Source organism: Synchiropus splendidus, chromosome 17 (genome assembly GCF_027744825.2).
Source record: "Synchiropus splendidus isolate RoL2022-P1 chromosome 17, RoL_Sspl_1.0, whole genome shotgun sequence".
Taxonomy (NCBI): Eukaryota; Metazoa; Chordata; class Actinopteri; order Syngnathiformes; family Callionymidae; genus Synchiropus; species Synchiropus splendidus.
In genome coordinates this window covers 12,003,086-12,024,159 of record NC_071350.1, presented here as the reverse complement: position 1 = coordinate 12,024,159, position 21,074 = coordinate 12,003,086, and the positions used below count along the sequence as shown (strand labels likewise).

Below are 21,074 nucleotides of genomic sequence, written 5' to 3'. Positions count from 1 at the left end.
TCGGCTTGGCCTCCTGTGCTGTGAGAGCTCATCCCACTTCCACCAGTTAGGCACCCGTCCCTGAGCTGTGGCTTGACAGAACACACACCTGAAGCAGCTCCTTGGCGGAGCCTCTGCGGTCGACATCCATCTCTAGACAGCGATTAAGGAAGTCTCTGAAGACGGAGGACAGTCTCTCTGGGTTCTGCAGCTCGGGAGTGCCGTTGGTAGCTATCAGGTACAGCGCCTAAAAAGACACAGACACAGTCACGCACACTATAAAAATATTTGCATTTCTAATCCTCATGAATAGTGCATGAGCTCTGGGGAGCTTCTTGGAGCCGCGCTGCGGCACGCATCTTACCCTGAGAGGATTTTCGTTCAAGTAAGGGGGTTCTCCTTCCACCATTTCTATCGCCATGATCCCTAAAGACCAGATGTCCACTTTGGGGCCGTAGGCTTTGCGTGTTACGACCTCCGGGGCCATCCAGTAGGGGGTGCCCACCATGGTGCTGCGCTTGTTCTGCTCAGGAGTGATCTGAGCGCAGAAGCCAAAGTCGGCTGCAGGAGGAGGGGAAATGTCAGGTCCACAAGTAATTCATCTTCAATTCGTCTGAGAAGGGCAGTACTGCAATACCTTCGATAACATATAGGGGTCAGTATTGGTCGATCAGTCAGAACACTACTTACTGAGCTTGACGGATCCGTCCATCCCCAAGAGAATGTTGTCACTCTTTATATCTCTGTGGATCACCTGGTTGGAATGAAGGAAGTCCAGAGCTTGAAGACACTGCAAAACGGAAAGAGAGTTTCATCAATACATACAGTATGTAGAGGAGCTGAGTCATCCATAACTAACAAACCAGAGCCGTTCTCTTGCTGCACGGTTCAAAACACTCTCCCTCACGATTCAGAAGGTCATCCACTGAGGCAGTGGGCGGCACTGGTGCGGTCTAAATCTGGCTTCTTACCTCTCTGCAAACTGCAGCGATCTGGCCCTCATCCATGCATGTCTCTGTCACGACGTCCGTCAACGACCCGCCGGCCAAGTACTCCATCACCACCCACAACTCATCTCCAACTAAGTAACTGAAGCAAGAGGAAGGAATTTAGAGTTTATAATTCAAGGCCCAACACGATGGAAGCTCTGGACTGTCATGGTCAGTTGCTTTTATTCTTTCGTAGGAAATAATTATTACGTTCATATGAGAAAAAAAACACATTCATATATGTCGGATGTGGGATGACCGGAGGCTGCCAAGCTGATGCTCCGACAGCAGCTGCTTCTCAATGGACGGACATGATAGTAGTGAGAAGCTGCAGACTGTCACAAGACCATATTACGAAGCTCCAGGATGACAAAGTCTGATACGCATCTCAGTTAATTCATTTCATTTGGCCTCTTGGCCAGCATTTAAATGCTCAGTCCATTGAGAAGCAGGTGCTGTCGGAGCATCAGCTCGGTGGTCTCTGGTCCTCCCACATCCCAACGTGTTTTTTTTCTCGTGCGAATGATATCTACCTCGTACAAACAAGATTATACTGAAATAAAAACAACTTACTATACCATGGCAGTTCAGGGCTTCCGTACAACACAAACAGTAGGGGGCAGTAATAGTCCGACGTGATGAAAACTGACCTGTCCAGGTAGTTGACTATGTTTGAGTTCTTGTTTTCCCTCATTACTAAGATCTCATTGATGATCAGCTCCTTCTTGGGCTGCTGTTGCAGGTTCATCTGCTTGATGGCCACCTAAGGAAGAGCACACAGGGGTCACATGGAAACATAAAAGAAAAATAAAGCAAATAAAAGCAAAAGGCAGAACATTAGTGGAACCCACCTCCTGGCCAGTGGCGATGTCGATAGCGGTGTACACAGTGCCGGATGCTCTGATGAAACACAAAGGCTTGTCAGTAACATGGTTTGTGGTTTTCCATTCTCTTCATGGAGGCTGCGGTGTATGAGTTACACAGGGTGGAGGTGATCCAGGACAGATCACTCACGGAACTAAATAGGCACCGTTTCCATAAAGCGAAATATAATTTTCCTACTGATGTTTTAAAAATATATTTTCTATTGAATTGTCCGAGTGTAATGAGCTCAATCGGACAGCAGATGGCACTGCCGCCACGGGGTTAATACGACAGCGGCAAGACTCGAAGAAGAGGGCTGTGCAGGAAATGAACGACCTAACCTTCAAAACGCTGTAAATCTAACACACCTCATGACATAGTTTCATGAACTCAAAACGCCTGCATCCTGTCTGTTTTAGCCAGAGCTGGTCCAGATGTGCCACTCAGCCCATTGAAAAACAAAGGGGGAAACTTCTTTTAAATCCTACAGAAATAACTTCCAAGTCACTCTGCGTACAGAAAAAAAAAATTCTTCTGTTTTTGGTGTTATTCAGATGCAGCATTATTAAATAATCATTTCTCAATTTTTTCCATGTCACAACAGGTGGGACAGTGGCTGTTGTTAAAAAGGAAGTCTGCAACCCATTTGAAGTTATCAGAAGAAAACCAAAACTCATTATATCCAAAAAAAAGGCATGAAAACAAGTGGATGCAGAAATGTTTTCTAATGCACACAGATGTGCAATGAACCGAGTGTTGGGGAGTGAAGGCGTCGTCTGGCCTTCAGCCATGTCAAGAGAGTCCTGATTTCCTCTGAGATTATTTTCCTCCCAGTCAGCTCTTCTTCACATGCGCTCTGTCCCTCCTCACAGACTGACTGCTCCTGGAATTGCTCCATTTCAATAATCGTGGATATACTCACCCCTGTCCTATTTTCTCGAAGCGCGTGTATTTCTTTTTGGGATCCCCCACGCTCACGATGCTCCCTGGGCCAAATAGAAAATAGAAGGTTTGAGAGTGAGTGGGAGTGCAGTCGTGAAAACGGCTCTCTTAAAGGTATTTCAGCCACAGAAGAGAAGGCAGAGTGTGAACTAGTACTTAAGAATAATAAAACCTCAAGATGTATCAAGAGTCAAGTACATTTACAGTTAGTCTCTGCAGCATTCTCTCTAATACGGCGCTAAAAATAATCCCCTGAAACGTACTGAGTCTCTCCAGAATCTCTTCATCTGTCATTTTGGACTTCTTCCTCTGGCGGTCGGTGTGGCGATACATTGTGTTGGACGTGTTTTCAGGCTGGACCTGCGACTCAGGCGGCGTCAGAACCTCTTTGACAGGAGTGGGGGGCTTTGGTGGATCCATGACGGAGCGTGTGTAGATCTGCAGCAGGAAAAAGGTTCAACTCAATGACCAAAGAAGGTTTCTTTTTTTTTTTACTACATTGCACTGTTAAGCTCACAGATTTGGTGTGTTCGGGTCGCGGGGCGATAACTGGAGGCAGTTCGTCGTCATCATCCTCGTCTTCATCTTCCTCCTCCTCTTCCTCCTCCTCCTCGTCCTCCTCCTCTGACACAGGTGGGGCGATCGGGGGCTCTGTCGTTGACGTTTTGGCACCCTGGAGGAGGGGAAAAAAAAAATAAGGCATCTGAAGCAGAAAGCCTGAGGGATTGTTTTCCCTTCGCCAAATTTAAGCTTTATCTCTTGAAGACATGGTGACACTTCCGAACCACAACATGACAAAGTAAAGCCCCTGGGGTGATACAGAGACCGACTCTTGAAAAAAAAAACAAGACACATGACTCGCAGTTGGAAAGATGAATTGCTAGTTAAATCACATTCGAGCAAAACAAATGACGACATGTGGCGATAAGAGGGATTTCTACTGTGACACAGCTAGGAAGAAAGAAAGGAGGGGTCGATACGGATGAGCCACAAAACAATGGATCTTGGCAGATACCATTTAGCACATGTGAATAACGCGCCGCAGACATATTTATTATGTCTAATCCTCAGCTTTTATTTCCTCCATCCAAAGCTGCGCTCGCCTTGGATCGCCTTCCTCTTAAGGAATGGAAACATCCACTTCCAGTCTGGTCATGCATAAGTGAAGCAGTGCAGCTTAGGTCGCCAGATTAAAGCGAACCAGCTTGTGCTGAACACAGAGCTCGGGCCCTTCTTTGAGACTACACCGGGCCTCTGACCTGCTTCACAGAGCGAAGGCTGCGGTGCACGACCGAGTGTAAGCAGAGCCATGTGTTCTCACCAACCGAGCCATGCTGTAATGTCTGCGATGGTGATGAGGTTACAGGCAGAGCACTGTCTATATGGATCAGGTTTGGAAGGATATGAGGTCACACATGCGGTCGGGACAGTCATCGCAACCCTCTGTTGCATGCTCCCCTGCCCTTTCAGGGGGAAACAAGTGGTGCTCCAGTGCAGCGGTTGGTTAAAGCAGCTGATCCTTTGGGGTCTGACATTTTGTAGAGTAAACAAAATGTCGCTGCATCATTTAAAAAGTGAATATCAATCAAGAGTGGCTCGATTCACACAACTCTCTGCACACCATGTTCCAATAAGCAAACTATAAAGACATATTTCGCCTTCAGGCACCAGTTTAAATTTGAGTAAATGAGGACTGAAAACACTGTAAATATTTAACAGATATATTTACTATTTCATAAAAAAATATATATAATAATGCAGAATAAAATATATGAAAAATAAAACCAGAATACTTTTAAGAAGTGTAAGTTCATATAGAAAAATATGCTGACTCTGCTCCCCAAAAAACAAAACTGTAGCCGAGACAGTGGCGCTGTCTCAACCTGCTCAGCAGTCAACAAGAGGGGGTTCAAATTAGGGAAACCAAGTGGGTGAATTTAGTGTGAAAGCCAATGCAGAGATACACCATGTGGAAAGTAATGCGGAGGAGTTACCTTGTCAAATAATGCGCTGCAGGTTCTAAGGCTGACAGGAGGCCCAGATGACAGCAGCCGGTTCTGAATGTGAAGGTTAAAAATTGGATTTACTCAAAAACAAAGCCCACACATTGTTCAAAAAGTGAGTGGGGGGGAAGAGAAAAGGGAGGGCAGGGGTCTGCTACAGAGGGGCGGACGTCAGGGTCCGTAAACTGTCCCCGGTAAATCCAAGGTAACAAGGTACACAAACAGCAACCACATGTGAAGAGAGACTTGATCCAAATCTGCCAGTGATGAACTTTGAAGTGATGAATTAACTACCCCATAAGGCCGGAATTGACATCCTTATATATTTTAGGAATATTGAATGAGCTGCACAGGCTCGACAAAAAATGTTTATAAAATAGTCTGATCCAAAATGCACAATGAAAAAGACAAGAAACGATGAGACATTTAGGAGACAAACAAATTGCGCCATTAAATATTAAAAATGAATAAATGGACATGTATTGTATAAGCAAATATTTATGGTGTAGTGGGGGATAGAATCCAAGTTGACAGCAAGCTAGTACAAAAGCAAGCTAACTCAAACACGACGCCCACGTATCTTAAATCGGCTTCTTCTTCTTCTTCTGTTGATAAGTTTAGTGATGAAACCAGAGCGAAAGTCTGCTGTAAAGCCACTCATTTGGAGCTTCTGGAACGCAAATTTTAAAGTTGCATAAAAAGAGCATGAAATATATTTTCATTTTGTCATATATCTGACAAAACATATCTAACAGAGAACAAGAAAAAGTCGTATATCAGAGAAGAGGATACTTTTTTTAGAAGCTCCCTGTTGGAATATTTTTACTTGAATTTTCTACATAAAAATAGTTTCATATTCCGGCGACAGTTGAGAGAGATTATTTATTCATGCTGTACAGCTGATGTAAACAACAGAGTCATTTCTAGCCCTGTAAGGTTTCTAGCCCTCTCAGATACTCAACCTCACCACTAGATCTGCTCTCCTTTAGTCGGCAAAGTGCCTTTTTCAGCATTAGCCATGCACAAAATCATCCTCTCGGCCTGAGGCGGCGATTCCCCCTCAACAGACTTTTGGATTTTTTTTTTTCCACCCGAGTCAGTGTGTGCAGGCTGCAGTATCCAGAGCATAGATTACTCTGGTCAAAGCCAAGAATGAGGTCAACACAGCGGGAGTTCTCCTCGATGCTGCTGTGAAGCTCGCCTATGTACAAAATCTGGTTAAGAAGCTCGGAAAAATAAACAATAAGCGGCTCTTAGAGCACTTCCAGCTTCAGCCCCCACTGACTGTTGTCTTTAAATAATCATAAATAGGACCCAGAGCGGCGGACTGCAACTTACCTGTCAAACTAAACATCTTTTTCATCTCGTCTTATTTAACTTATAAAGCAATGAGGTGCAGCCAGAGTTTTAAAAAAACAGACCTGAGGAGGTCAACATACTTGATCAGTCAAAAACTAGTTTGTTTAAAAAAACAACAACAGAATTTCTGACAAATAAAATGCATAAATGAAATCAATAGCTCGAGTTGCTGAAGGACATGGAGATTTATAGACAAAAAAAACCTAATTATTGGATTAAATATTCATGTTATGCATGTAGTTACTATTGTAACTTGCAATGCGTGACTTTCCTAAGCGCACATGAAGGTACCATCAAGGAAGAAGCAAGTGTTTGCTAAATTCATTTTGTATTTTCATACAGGTCAGTCGTTTATAATGCACAGCAATTGAATAATGACCACGACTTGGCTTCCTTCCACCTGAGCACAAATCACGCTGAGTGGTTCCACCATATTTACAGACCCTCATTAGGTATATTGCAACTCAGGCTGGCACTAGATTGAAATTTTTAATCTCGATTAATTGCACCAGAGTTGTGTTAACTCATGATGAACAACAAATTAATCACGCGTTTGTATCTCTTCTAAATGTAACTGAAAAGATTCAGTCAACACAAGAGGCCAACACTGTTTACAATGCTATGCTATTATCAAGCTGTTGAGCCTCTTCAGTGCCTCTGAGGTTATTCTGAAGAGTGTTCTTGACAGTATCTGTTACGTTGGCTTGTAGTAATAAACAAATGTTAGCCTTAGTAAAGCATTATTAGCCAGTGTAGTGTTGATAATATCTTCCTTTAAATTACATTTAGAACAGATTCAAAATGTGCGATTAATGGCAAAGTAATCGTGAGTTAAGTTAAGTTTAAAATGTGTACCGGTAATCCATTATGCAACACAACAAAAAAATACAATTATAAGAAAGCTATTCAGCCACACGACACATCGTGTATGGTTGAGTATAGTAGTTGCCGATGTTAAAGTCTGATGTGCTTTGCTCGAATACTGATAAAGCTAAAGACAACTGAGTGGAACTCACCAGAGTGTTTGCCGCTATGTAGCCGTGGGCTGATTTGTCTGAAACAGAAGCAAGAAGAAACAAGGTCAACCAGAGAAAAACAAGTACAAGTGACTGAATACTTGGTCCAGCTTACCTCCTGACGTGAAGCTCATGTACTTCTGGTTGTTGACCGTCTCTTTGGAGTCATAGAACTTTAGAACGTCCAGCACCGCCTGCGGGTTCTTCTTCTGCTCTAGCTTGGTGATGTTGGAGGTCTGGAGGAGTCGAGCCCACTGCTCTGGAATCCCCTGCAGCCAGGTAAGATATCATCAGGGACCAAAGTAAAACATGACAAGCTTTCAATAAAATATATAAATATAAATATATACATAAGTCTTCTTCATTAAGACAGTCTCATAATGAAATAGCTATTTGTAATTTGTTCATTTATGTGTCAGAGTAATACATTTTATGGCATGTAAAATAGAACACCAAATGACCACGCCTTTAACTTGAATAATTAAAAAAAAACTGGCCCAATACAGATGAAGTCAGAAATGATTGCAGAATGTTGAAATAAGAGGAAGAACGCTCATGATTCATCTGGAAACAATGGAACATTTCTCGCATCATAAATCACCAGGGAAGATATGAAGCAGACGTTTCCCCTGCTGAACATTGCGGCAGCGGTTGAAGATCTTATTTTTCAAATATCAACTCTTAATGTTGTGTTGTGAATAAAGTAGTTCCATTAATAAAGCAAAATTCTAGCAATGTTGAAGGCTACATTTTGGTAGCGATGCTAACAAAAATGACCCTATAGACATGAGAACTGAAAGAATTTGATGCCTTGTTTTCTCATGCTGTGTGTGTACGGACCAACACCAGAAAAAATACTGCAGTTGACACACTGAGCTGTGCCAAAGTTAGTTGATCTTTAATGCATGGCATCATCGATGCTTTGGTGACCACGTAGTGCCAGCTACTAGGGCCTCAGTTTTGAATTGAAAGTCCAATGAGTGACACACATGTTTATGTTTATGTCTACTGATCAGCCAATTGCCATCAACTAGAAAAAGATCTTTTGTTAACTTGTTCCAACTACTTGACAAGTGGAGCCCAGTCCACACAAAAACCAGTTTAAATCACTTAAAATTAAAAAAATAAGTCCAAATACACAGCTTATAGTTCACATGGAACTGCATACTGACTTGCTGGCATTGTATTTCATTGTCTTTTATGAGTGTAAACAGGATGACTGTGAAGAGTGGCGCTTTTAGTATTTCAAATATTTTAAATTTGTGCATGAGATGCAAAAAAACACACTTACAGTGAATTCACCCGTTACGGCATCAAAGCCAACATGAATGGTGTGTTCAAAGTCTGAAGGAAGGGAGATCTCCGGACGTTCCTTTTCCTTCTTCTTGTTCGCTAAAAGAACCAAGCAAAAAAAAAAGCTATTAATCCCCCTCTTAATAGATCCCAAATTAGAGTGGAGGTGATGCGAAAACAAGACACTTACTCTTGTCTCCCCCGGGGAAAATGGAGCGCAGGCGAACCTTCTTGTTCTTCTCTTCTGGAGCCATTGGAAGCGGTTTAGAGGCGTGATTCACTGAGGAAGAGTCTCGGGAACTACTGTTCATTCTCAAGGGGGGGGCTGGTGGTTTCTCTTCAATATCAACACTATCAGACATCTTTAGGAGCACTCACAAAGTCCTGCAAGAGAAAAAACAGAAGGTGAGTGACACGTCGGCTGAGAGGGCCGCATCCACAAATCCAAGCTTCTATGCCGAAAAGCATCACTGCATACCGCCATGTTTGATAGACTCATGAACACAACAGTTGTCGCCAAAATCACATCTAGCTTCAGCAAGCATAAGCTAAGATCATACATCTTTGTAATAATAGTAAATAAATGTGTACTATTTCCAGGCAGGTTATGGTTTTTCATCTCTCTAACTTGAGTACATATTTTTATTTATCTATTATGTTTATTATTATGTATTTTAATTATATATATATATATATATATATATATATATATATATATATATATATATATATATATATATATATATATATATATATATTTATTTACAATTATAGAAATGATATAATATATATATATATATATATATATATATATATATATATATATATATATATATATATATATATAGCAGTAGTAAACAGGGCAACAGACTTTTGAGAATCACAATGCCCTGCTTTGTTCAAACAGTCTGACTGATATATTTGGAAATGAGGCGGGGTCAGCAGTAAAACACTTGAGATAGACTTGATGCTAACTGAAAGTGTCGTGAGTAAACGTTTCTATCACTCAAGCTCGTGTCGGCCATCCCCCTCATCCCACCACAACCGTGTTAGACTCCTTCAGTGCCTCGCCCCGAGGCCAGGCCCATCATGTGATGTTTAGCGCGACTGTCCCAGAAAGCGGGCCGTCCTCTTACAGGAGACCTACATTAGCACACAAAAGACCCCTCCTCGACTCTCACAGCACGGTCACCGAACAAGCATGCATGCGCCTTCGTACAGTGGCCTTCAGAGGCTTTCAGCTATCTCTCCGGTGTGAGATCAAATCTGGCTGGTTACACCCTATTCTTTGTTAACTTCCCTAAAGAACTGGTTTGGAGTGACAGAATTAGATTAGCAGAGAGAGATGTAACATGATAGGACGCCATGATTCAATTCTGCAGTGGGAGCATTCTTACACAAGAGGGTTTACTTTCTCCTGGTTTCAGACCTTCGTGTCCTTTTGAAATTTTATTTTCTTTCATTTGTCATGAATCACAGTGTTGTTTTAGGATGTTAAGAACCTGACACTGGTTATAGCTGGGCACAATCCTCGATAGTTGCCACTTATTGACAAGACCTCAGGACTTTATACTTAATATCCACATGGAAGAAAAAGGTACACAAGAGTCATCAATAACACCATTCCTGTGTATCTGTATGACCTGTTATGATCACCCATTAACACTTATGTATGACATTATAATGGAGAGCTTGAGCTGCATCTTCAGTCCATTTTTCACATAATAATAAATGATACTGAACCTAAACTTTACCGGACCAAAATGGTGATGCAACACTGAATATATTGCTCGGTCTCCAAGCTGTCTGCAGATTCTCGATCAAAGGGTGACCTCTAACTGGCCCCTTTAATCATAGATGAGAGCTGACTCTTCTCCAGAGCTCTCTCCATCTCTAAAGGAGTCACCAGCCACCTACATTACTGATCACATTGAAAGAGTGTGCTTTTTATTTCCCTTTTCATTAAGACTCTAATATGCTTCTATCATAATCCGTCATACATTAAGGATCCCCATAAACCAATAGCTACACCAGAGCTCGTGGCCAAGGGGACACATTGGACCCATTGATGGCTTTCACAAGGTCAGAAAAAAACAAAACTATAAAATCGATCAAGCACAATTCATCCAAATATAACACGCTAAAGTCGTTTTAGTACTTCAATTTCTTCTTTTCTTCTGCTTTTTTTGTACTTCTTCAAAATCACTAGAAAAATAAATGTAAAAATAAGCACCATTTAATCATTTATACATGTTTTTTCTATTGTTCTTTAAAAAAAATAATATATATAAATGTATATTAAACAGGAACATACAATCTCAAGGCTGTAGCAGGGCACACAGACGCACAAACATTTGCACAAACAATTCAGTGTAGGACTGCAATGAGTTGTCGACAAATCCACTGTTAAATTAGTCACCGATGGGTTCATTAGTTATCTAGTCGTGATGTTATCGCTCTCATAGCACAATCCACAGTAAGAGGAGAAATGGCTGAGGCTATGTGGTCATTGCAACACATCAAAGGACATACTTTCACACCACATTTTAAGCAATTCAAACTCTAATGTAAATGGCCAGGTCTTTGGACTGTGGGAAGAAACCGGAGTGCCCAGAGAAAACGCTAAAATAAAAGGAGGCAGGTTCAGTCCAGCCAGTGAGCTACCTCAAGTTGAAGTCGAACCTGAAGTCGAACCTGAAGTCAAACCTACGACTGTCTTGCATGTGAGGCCATGTCAATGATCCATGCATTTCTTAAGTTTTTTTAAGTTTTTTTCCCCATATTAAGCTTCTCAGCTGTGTCCCTTCTTTTTCTAAGCTTGAAGGTCCCTAGCAAAAGTAGCGTTGGCCCCCCTCAACAGTATTACATCAGCCACCATACTAGGATCATAGCATGGTAGCAATAAGGTCAATATCCTCTCAAAGTCTAAATTTTGTTCCTGTGTTTCTTGCATGACATTAATTCATGGTCAAGTACTGGCCGCATGGTTTTCAGGTTATAAACGCAGTAACTTATACTGCAGACGACGGCAGCTACCGGATACCTCCAGACAAATGCGGAAAACAGGTTCTCTGAGGTTCGATCAAAGGTGTGTCACCAACAACAAAACCCACACTGCTCTGCTGTTTACAAAGCTCTGTCACAATGTTGACTCGCTAAAGAAACTGGTAGTTTCAGACAACGTGACTATCACAACAGCCCGGGGCTGGAAAAAAAAAAACCGACACAAGTTTGTCGAGGCAAAACGGATGTCTGACGTCAGGAGAACCAACAATATCAGCAATTAAAAGCACCGTGCTTGGGTTATGCTCAAGGGTTTCGAATGCTAATGGGGGATTAATTTCACTTCATCTTTTCTGTTTGTGAGCAGAAAGCTTTTCAAATGTTGGGGTGTTGGGTGGACGCGTGAAAAGCTTTTTTAACATGAAAGCTGAAGATTCTTTTCATCAGGTAACGTTCCATCACATTGGAGCTTAAAATTTTTAATGTTTGTGCTCCAGCAACATACAGAAAAAAAGCGTCCCTTTTTAACCTGTTGCCCACAATGGGATGGGCCATAAATATGGGTGGCATTTGGAGTATGACTGAAGGTTATGGAGTTGCATGCATGTGCTCATTGTTTTTTTTTTTTTTAAATCAACATTTCTACAACTGGTTCAGTCAGTTTGAACTTACTTAATTCGCTGTGCTTCTTTTATTTACAGATGACAATGCGAGGTGTCTTTCCGCGTTGGGGAACAAATATACTTTCTGCCAAAGTGAACCATGATTTATTCATCCCCGTTTCCGTTTTTGTCAATGCAAATATTTATTAAGGTTTCGTTACTTCATGTGACTGGACTGCACCAGCAAACTTGGTGAGCCCAGAAATGATGCCTTGGAGAAGGCCAAGGAAGGTGACTGAAGAGGACCATATCTGTGGGTCCAATTGGGATATAAGAAAATGCTTTCACCCTTTGGACACTCTTGAAGTGTGTTGCCTACAACCTTCACCCAATTTCACCGCTCCTGTTTAGCCTCAAGTGTGTCATCTGCACACGAAACCTGCAGAACAGTAAATAGCTTGGAGCGAGGGATGAGAGAAGTAGGGCATGGGTGCATGAGCTGCCGAGTCCTGAGCAAGTTTATCAAAGTGAGTAGGTCTGATGTATTTGCTAGTAGACCTCTGCTCTGCTCAAGTCGTACTAACTTACGATATTGCAGATACTTCACTGTTTAATCATGTTTCCCTCAGCATAATTGAAGAGGTCCGCATCGCGATAGATTCATCAGGATGTGGCCGTGCAAAAACGAATCCTTCTATTGATCCGCTCTGGTCAATCAACTCATTGTCCACTCAGTGTGGCCAGAACAAAGAGATCAATCTCCCCGTCAGCAAATGATCCCAAGTTGAAAGTGAACCCGCAACATCAAAGGAACGATACGGACGCAAAAACAACCGCATCAAAGTCGGCAATGTGAAAGCTGGAAAGCCACGGGAGTAACTATGTCAAGTCCCTGCTGTGATCTGCTGCGTCGCTGCAGATTTACCAAGCACCTTTATGGTCCCTTCAGAAAGAGAATCAATTGAAAAATACATTTTTAAGTCCAAGCACGTCAAAATCAGAGTATATTTTAGGCATTCACTCAATGTCATCACTTACAAGTTGATCCACTTATACACTATTACCTTAACCAGCAAGTGTCAGTCATAGACACGCCAGCAGAATCCAGATATCACAACTGATCTCCCTACATTTTCATAAAATATTAATTTAATCCACAGAGGGGAGGCTCTTTTTTCTCTGCTGTTTGAAACATTAATGCTGAATTGGAACGGCTAACGCAGGAGGAGGCTCTAATCTAGAGTCCAGGGCGGTGCAGTGAAAGCCCTGCGGTGGGATGGTGGGGGGAGGATCCCGAAGCCTGGATCCTCTGCCCCGGATCAGGACACTCTCACTTTGACTCGGCTTCAAGAATCAGCTGCACCCCTTTGAAAGATGCTGATTATTTGGGTGGGACCGACAGCCTGAAGTACACATTTGCTTTCAAAACAGTTCAGCTGGTCCGGAGATATTTGCCCACATTGGTCGGAAGATGAGATCACTATTATTATTTACAGTGTATCTGAGTGAAAAGTTACAGCTTCATGTTCTTTTTTGGAATCCAAAAGCAGTTTTATCCTCACTCTTCGCTTGTATTTCTCTCCACTATACTCCAACAGCACTATATCATCAGCAAACATCATTGTCCACAGAGACCCTTATATGTCTAGTTTAGCACTATATGTTTGGTTGGATTTAATAATGATAATTATTGTGTATGTCTTATGGCTTGTGTATATCGGTCAGTCAGAATACACAAACACAGTTTCTATTGTATTTTAAAAAGAAACAATATATACAAACCACCATCAGACAAAAAAATAAATAAAATCACAAAAAAATCTATTTACTCCAGTCATGCCATTTGAGTGTAATGAAGAACTTTTCTTTCAACTTTTCCACTCATATCAGTTAATTGTGACTAAATTACTCTATTTATCAACTGTTTACTACAAAGGACATTATTGAAAATATGACAGTTTTTTGTATGGCAATATATTTACATGTTGTAGGTAAAGAAATTTACAATTATTGTTTATGTTGATCTTTTTTTTAATCATTAAAATCTTGCTTTTTAATACTAATAAGTGACTCTTTTTTTCACCTCTGTCCACAACAATTCCTCAATATTTGATAAGGTCACATTCTCTCAAATCAATGTGTGCTGTTTTTTAATGCTCATAGGTAATCACGCTTTTAGCTAAATTTTAATGAAAAATTGATATTACCCAGGGAAAACAAAGCTCCAAACTCATTGCACAAAACTAATGTGAAGAATCAGATGAACTCGAATAAGTGCCAGCAGAGATAAAGTGTCTTCCTTGCTCATGGCGGTGGAACACTGCAAAAATCATGGGATACCGACAGATTTGGATACGTTTCTGATGTGTTCAACCCCCTCAGGGTTTCATAAACAAATAACCAGCCGACGATTGTATGTGGCTTAAACCGCTTCGACAGACGAACCGATACAAAAACTTGCGTGAACCCTGCCAACAACAAACATGGTTTCCATGAAACTGAATCAACACATTCCTGCCAAGTCACAGTGCAGACGCTCAGCAATGTCATGCCTCTTCAATTTCAACTGGAGGAGGACAAATCCAGTGTTTCGCTTCATCACTTTTCTCAGTGGTAACAGCGAGAGATCGGTGTCTGCTCTTTTCAAGCAAACCGAACAATATTTTTCTGTGTTCATGACTTGAGATTCGGTGTCAAAATGACAGCGCGTTACATCATCAGCGCCAAAGAAAGGTCAACTGACACTATATTACGCAGTCACGATTTGGTGCTTGTATTTGGTTGTATGTTATGGCAAACTAGATATCTAAAAACGATTGATCATTGCTTTATTGCATTTCAGTTATGCAGGGTTCTCAACCATGGCCCACCCAAATGAACGTAAAACCAAGTCCATGACAACCAAAATAATGAGGTTTAGCACTATAACAAACTGAAAATCATTGAGAAACTAACTTATTTTTGATATCAATAGAACTACAATTAAATCAAACATTAACAGTTAGTTGCCAAATAAAGCAAGGGGTTACCGGATCCTCTCATCATGATTTGAGATTAAAAACTGTAAGACAGGGGAACAAAGAATAAGATAAATTCACAAAAAGCCTATTGAACAGATGATGCATAACAGCAAGAGTTATATTGACGGTTTCTGGTGGTATTTGACTCCATTTTAATTGATACAGCTCTTGTACTAACAGCAACAGGAGGGTTTCTCCTGCGCAGTTGTGGCCAAACTAAATGGAAAACTTTGAATTTTAAGATAAGCAGTTATGGTCTCCTTCACAATTACATCAAGGAGTTGTTTACCAAGTGACCCTTGACCCCATTTATGATCATCGATGGAAAAACTTCACACATGAATCTGTGGAAGCTCAGTGACTGCGAGCTTCTTGCTGCGGCGTGTATCTGTGAAAATTGTCATAAAAACATTCACATTGGTTTGATTCTTTAATTCAAAGTTTGCAGTATATATTAATCTGAGGTTACAAATTGTGCTGAGCAGGACTTTATCTTCCTGCTGTAAGCGTTGACCCTACTGGGCTTGATTTATAAATAACATTAAATTTGTCTCCCGTCTATTTTTGGCTGAAGCGCATGCCTTCGGGGGAACCGTGAAAAATGTTGCGTATTAAAATCTTTTAATCGAGTGGGACTGAAAAGCCTATAGTCATTCATAATATGCCAACTAGAGCATGATTACACAAAAGCAAAGCGAGAGCTTTGATGGATGAAATAACCACACTTCTCGTTGTGTTGACCTTTTGAAGATGTATCTTTTCATAACTCATAAGAAATACTTTACTAGACCTCATCTTTTTCATTCGCTGATGTATTAACATCTGTAATCAGAGAGCTATTATTAGGCATCGGAACGGTGGCTGTCTGATCTTTTTTTCACTGGGGTGGGTTTTATTCTTAAAATAGTTGATGCACACAGATGACATCACATCAAAGCAGTCTTTTCACTCTAAGCATGTGGAATTTTATATATAAACGTACAAGTGACTTTGGGAGAGAGAACAGTATGAGGTAGAGTTTTATCCAGAGATATTGAGTGGTGTAAATAAATTATCATAACACAGTAATCGTGATAATAGTAATAATAGTAATAATAATAAGATCAATAAAATACAAAAAAAAATTTAAATAAAAAACAAATTGATAAATCTGCTGGGCTATTACACACAAAAACACCATTTGAATATGATCACATATGCATGCCTGGTTTAGGAGTTAATCTGTTTACTTGACAATGAATATGTCGTGTTTTTATAGCTTTTTGCATATGGGCTAAAAAAGAAGCATAAATGAATATAAATTGAAGAGTTGAACTGAATCAACTCGACAGCTGTCAAAATAGTTCCAGGCATGTGACATGCCATCTTGAGGTCAGAGAATTTGAATAGGCAAAAACATAAAATTAAATTAAGTTAAATTAGTAAGGACATCATTTCTATTAAAAACTAAAAAAAAAAAAAAAAAAAATATATATATATATATATATATATATATATATATATATATATATATATATATATAAATATATATATATATATATAATAAAAGCAAAAATCATTTGCTTTAGACTGATGACGATATTTTTGGTTTATTTTGGGTCTATAAGGTCACAGCCAGTCCTGTTATAAGTGTGTATATAGATGTTGATGATATAAGTGCAAATAGAACCCAAATGAAATGAAATCAGCAAAAAGATATATATAAAGAAAAACGTGACAGATTATTGAAATATAAAATAAATGGATGGCAATGGGAAAATGAATAATAATTCATCACAAACAAAATAGTGAAAAAAAAAAAAATACTGTTAGCTCCTTTCATGTTGAAACTTAATCCACACTTCACAGATGTTGACTAATGGCACCAAATGTGTAGTTTGAGTTATACATCTCGACAGCTTAACAATCTGATCGTGCCCACTTTAAAAGGGTTTTCACATTAGTGTGGCATGGGTGGGCATGCTGGAGTGCCAGCTGGAGGCAGAGAGGGGAGTGGATGTCCTCCCGCTACACCAGCTGGTGTACCTGGTCTGGTTTGGGATGGACGGGTTAAACCAGATGAGTGAAGCGACAGGAAGCACACATGCTCCAGCGCTGTGTTAACAGTGTTTCTGTGCGGTCATACAGCACTGTTTTACAACTGATCACACAGAGTGAGGTCATAGGTAACCTACTTCAGTGTTTGCTCAAGTGGTGGTGGTGCAGCTGATCTCAAGCTGTTTCCATGGAGACACGTTCTGCCATGTTGAAGAGTGGAGAATTTTTATTTACATTTGCTTAAGGAGAGCCATATTCAGAAATGTATGGCCAAAGGAAAATGTTTCAATGTCTTTTTGATGAACAAAAAAATGGTGTATTATTTCTTTATTTTCACCCATCACTGAGAAGCTGACTAAGACTAAAAAATCTCTATCATCTGATCTTTCAAACAGCATTTCAGTTGCTGTAAATTAACATTACTATAATTACTTTAATCGCTCAGTAAACTACATTATTTATGAGCTGTTACACCAGGATCAAAAATGGGTGAGCAAACTGAATAAGCACATGACAAAGCTGACTTTAAACATGTATTATTTTTGCATTATTTCATACCATTTTGATCAAACTAGAGTTCAATGTGCACTATTATGATTCATTTTACATATCAAAAAATATACTTTTCACAATTTCCCATTAAAATTGTACTATATGCTCCCTTTGACTTTTGAACTTTGACTTATTTAATTGCTTTTTTGTAGTAAAAGTGTTGTATCCCATAATTTCTACCAGTTTTACTTAGACGATTAAAGTGTCTACAAGCATTTTTACCTTCATTTGATTAAGGTTTGAACTGGTGGGTCACTTAAACCCACTTTCTTCTGCAACATTTGTCTCTTCATTCCTCCCTTTTAACCAGCCGTCTCTCTTCAAAGCATCATCCTGACTGATTTCACAGCCCAAAACACACGGAGTCACGATGAGTGCTGTACGTGCTTAATCTATCAGAAGGTTCTGAAGTCAACAGTTTGAGCGTGCAGCGTGACGAATCCACACAGACACGCATCTATATTGTGAGCAGCAACAGACATCAAGTAGGGAGATTACGCTGAGAGCTGTGTCAATGTGTCAGTGTGTGAGCAGTTTCTCTCCTCTGTCTCTCCCCATCTATCTCTTGCTTACTCCCCCTCCCTGGTCGGAGACAAAATGGCCAGATGGCTTCCAATCCTACATGCTAATCCACAACACACAGGCTGTAGCTGTGTGACACACCTACCACAAGACTCCAATCTACAAGACTATACACTCACAGGAGACCAGTACAAACCGTCCACCAGAGATGGTGACCAGTGTGAACAATAAGCTGCAGCATAACTCACCCCGACCGAGGGCTCAACAGATGGAGGCCTACTTGAATGGCCTGCGTGTTCCACTATCATATTTCAGCCAGGCTACGGGCCAACATGAGGTTCTGTGTCTACGGCTTTTGTTAGCTGAGGTGAGGTAAGAGAGGCGGCGTGTGTTGGGTTACAACGATCAGTGGAAAATATGGGGAAGCCCAAAACTGCACACATGGTCCGTGGCGCCTCAGATTAATTTGCCTCGCTTTGTTTTGACAATCTCAAGCCACGGCTCCAGACTAATTGACCATGTGAACAGCGTAAAAATGTTAAAATTCACTGCTGACGCTTTAATTCCTGCTAACAGTGAGTCGCTAACTCTGTTATTTTCTGCCAGAAGATGGGGGTAGACTCTCCCTCAGGGCCGCGCGGGCCCTTGGGCAAGGTCCTTTTGGTCACATGTGACTGACAGTCTATCAGCTGCTTCAGAAAAAAAAACATCATCTCAATGAAATGTGATGTTCCAGACCAGTTTGCCACGAACTGATCCAAGTTATCAGTGGCACTTGCAGCAAACACTTCTCAGTCATCACCTTCCTTCACCAATCTGATGTTGAAACATCATTATCCACTGAAGGTCCATATTGCAAAGGCAACATGCCTTTAAATAGACTATAATCAAGCCAGAAGTCACATCAAATATTTAATGCTTACTCCTGCTTTGAAATTCAAACTCTGAATACTAGTCTAGACAGAGGATGCAGTGGCCCATGGAACACAATAAAGGCTGCTCTTAAATTAAATGAGTAGTAAAACAGTACATACAAATAGAATAAACGACTACAGAAAGTCCATCTATCTGTGTTACAACTAGCCAAATTTCAACATCAGTTAAATCTAAATGAAAGCAGACATTTGCTCTTCAAATGACAAAATTCAGATTAAGGACGACATTGGGATGACTCACAAAAAAAGCAGACCTTCTTAAGCCTTCAACAACGATCAAAAATCAGTCGAGCAATGGTGTTAAATTTTAATGTTGCCTCCCTCTGAAATTTTGGAGTTTGAAACCTCCAGTGAATAAAAACTGGGCCCAAGACAAATACTGTGGTGCACTTTCTAGCACAATAATACAAATACATGTTGAGAGAAGACTTTGAGTAAATTCATTAAAAGGCATTTGTTTGAGTGGATATGTTAATGAAATTATTTAAAGACTACAACATAAGTACATCAAATAATGAATGGAGATATATAAACAATGAATTTGAATCACAAGAAGAAGGTATAGTAATGTGTCACAGCCTTGTTTCTACTATAAAATTTGTATGAGAGGCGTGTTACAGGCAGGTAACCATGTGCAGTTTTACATGGACACCGCGTAAAAACAGTCGAATCGATGAGGGAAAGTTCAGTCAGAATAACTAGCAGCCTTGCTGAGCCGTGGCGGGGCAACCGTAATAATTCATCTGTTCATCCCCCACTCTCTCGTGTCCCCTGATCAAGTATCATACATTTGATTATTGGACTGAATTTGCATGATGCAAGTGTGAGCCATATCTGTGCTCGCGGGGAGTAGCACCTTCAGCATCCCATCCCCCAATTCTTCCTTCAGTCACCTCCCTCAATCACCAAGACGACTCCCCGACATCCCTCCTTACACACGACAACAGGTCAGGCCTGGGCTTCAGGAGCGGCCGAGGATGACGGTGCTATCTGGGATACCCTCTGTGTTAGCCAGGCTGATAGAGGTTAGACATCCAGCTCGCACACCAGCCGCATCCTTCCATTCTCTTGCTGTGGAAGAATCCCAGCTCAGCCTCCACAGGACCCCCACCCCCACCACGATCCCCAATGCAGTCAGGTGACCAGATGTTGTATATCTGTCGGTCACCACAGTCGCCATGAAGCCACCCCACACGTCCCTGGTAAATCCAGGAGAGACACAGAGGCGCGTCACTGCTCCGAGCGTGGGGCCTTTAAATTAAATATGGCAGCCATTTCCTCAAAAGGCTGAATTGATAGATCACATCCATCAATATATAATGCAGCCATCATATCCGTAGAGCGGATCTATTGGACAACCCAAAATAGAATTTTGTGCCACGGTGTTGCCACTGCAGCTGCCGCATATCCACACACACATACACGTACACACGGCCTATACAAACGCCACCATTGACTCTCCAACTCCCCATCAATAAAGATGTGCGAGACCCCGGGGATGCAGAGCTCAAGGGATGCAGAAGGGGGTGCAGGAGCTCACATCCAGCCCGTCCAATTCAGCCATCCATTTTTGACCCCCACACAGACACACTGTTGATGAAACAGCTGCCTCTTTAGCTGAATGCAGAGTAAAAGGAAAAAGCACCCCTACATACACAGCCTCCCCCGCCTCCCTCCTTTGCGCTTCTCCCTCCTCTGCCTTCCCCCGATATACATCCACCACTGCATTCACTGAGAGGGAATTACCTGAAATATGTCTTCACATTCTCTTGGTCTGTGTTCCACCTGTGGGCCTGGAGCTCCCGCGGGTTCATCTCCAACCGTACGCTCCACTAGTGACAGTTTAAAGGCAGGATTGCCATTCTCTTGTCAGACCAGTTCCTGACCCTAAAAAGCAGGCTTGTTCGGCAGGCTGGATGCTTGACTGGCTGCTCCCTGTTCCCTAGTCCATGATGTCA

General features: G+C 41.2%; 1 protein-coding gene across 2 annotated transcripts in view; it reads right to left on the bottom strand.

The window, feature by feature from the left end:
- LOC128748287 (serine/threonine-protein kinase PAK 3) overlaps positions 1-21,074 on the bottom strand; it is a 23,846-nt gene extending 2,772 nt beyond the window's left edge. The window contains exons 1-15 of one of the 2 annotated variants that reach the window (XM_053846922.1): positions 20,863-21,074; positions 8,636-8,829; positions 8,444-8,544; positions 7,268-7,421; positions 7,153-7,190; positions 4,769-4,831; positions 3,292-3,447; positions 3,038-3,212; positions 2,755-2,818; positions 1,820-1,868; positions 1,619-1,731; positions 951-1,068; positions 670-769; positions 344-540; positions 89-226 (exon numbers count right to left, since the gene is read on the bottom strand). In XM_053846922.1, the coding sequence (XP_053702897.1) occupies positions 89-226; positions 344-540; positions 670-769; positions 951-1,068; positions 1,619-1,731; positions 1,820-1,868; positions 2,755-2,818; positions 3,038-3,212; positions 3,292-3,447; positions 4,769-4,831; positions 7,153-7,190; positions 7,268-7,421; positions 8,444-8,544; positions 8,636-8,807 (1,638 nt within the window). In that variant the 5' untranslated portion in view covers positions 8,808-8,829; positions 20,863-21,074. The remainder of the gene's footprint in view (positions 1-88; positions 227-343; positions 541-669; positions 770-950; positions 1,069-1,618; positions 1,732-1,819; positions 1,869-2,754; positions 2,819-3,037; positions 3,213-3,291; positions 3,448-4,768; positions 4,832-7,152; positions 7,191-7,267; positions 7,422-8,443; positions 8,545-8,635; positions 8,830-20,862) is intronic. The other variant, XM_053846923.1, reaches the window with a different exon arrangement.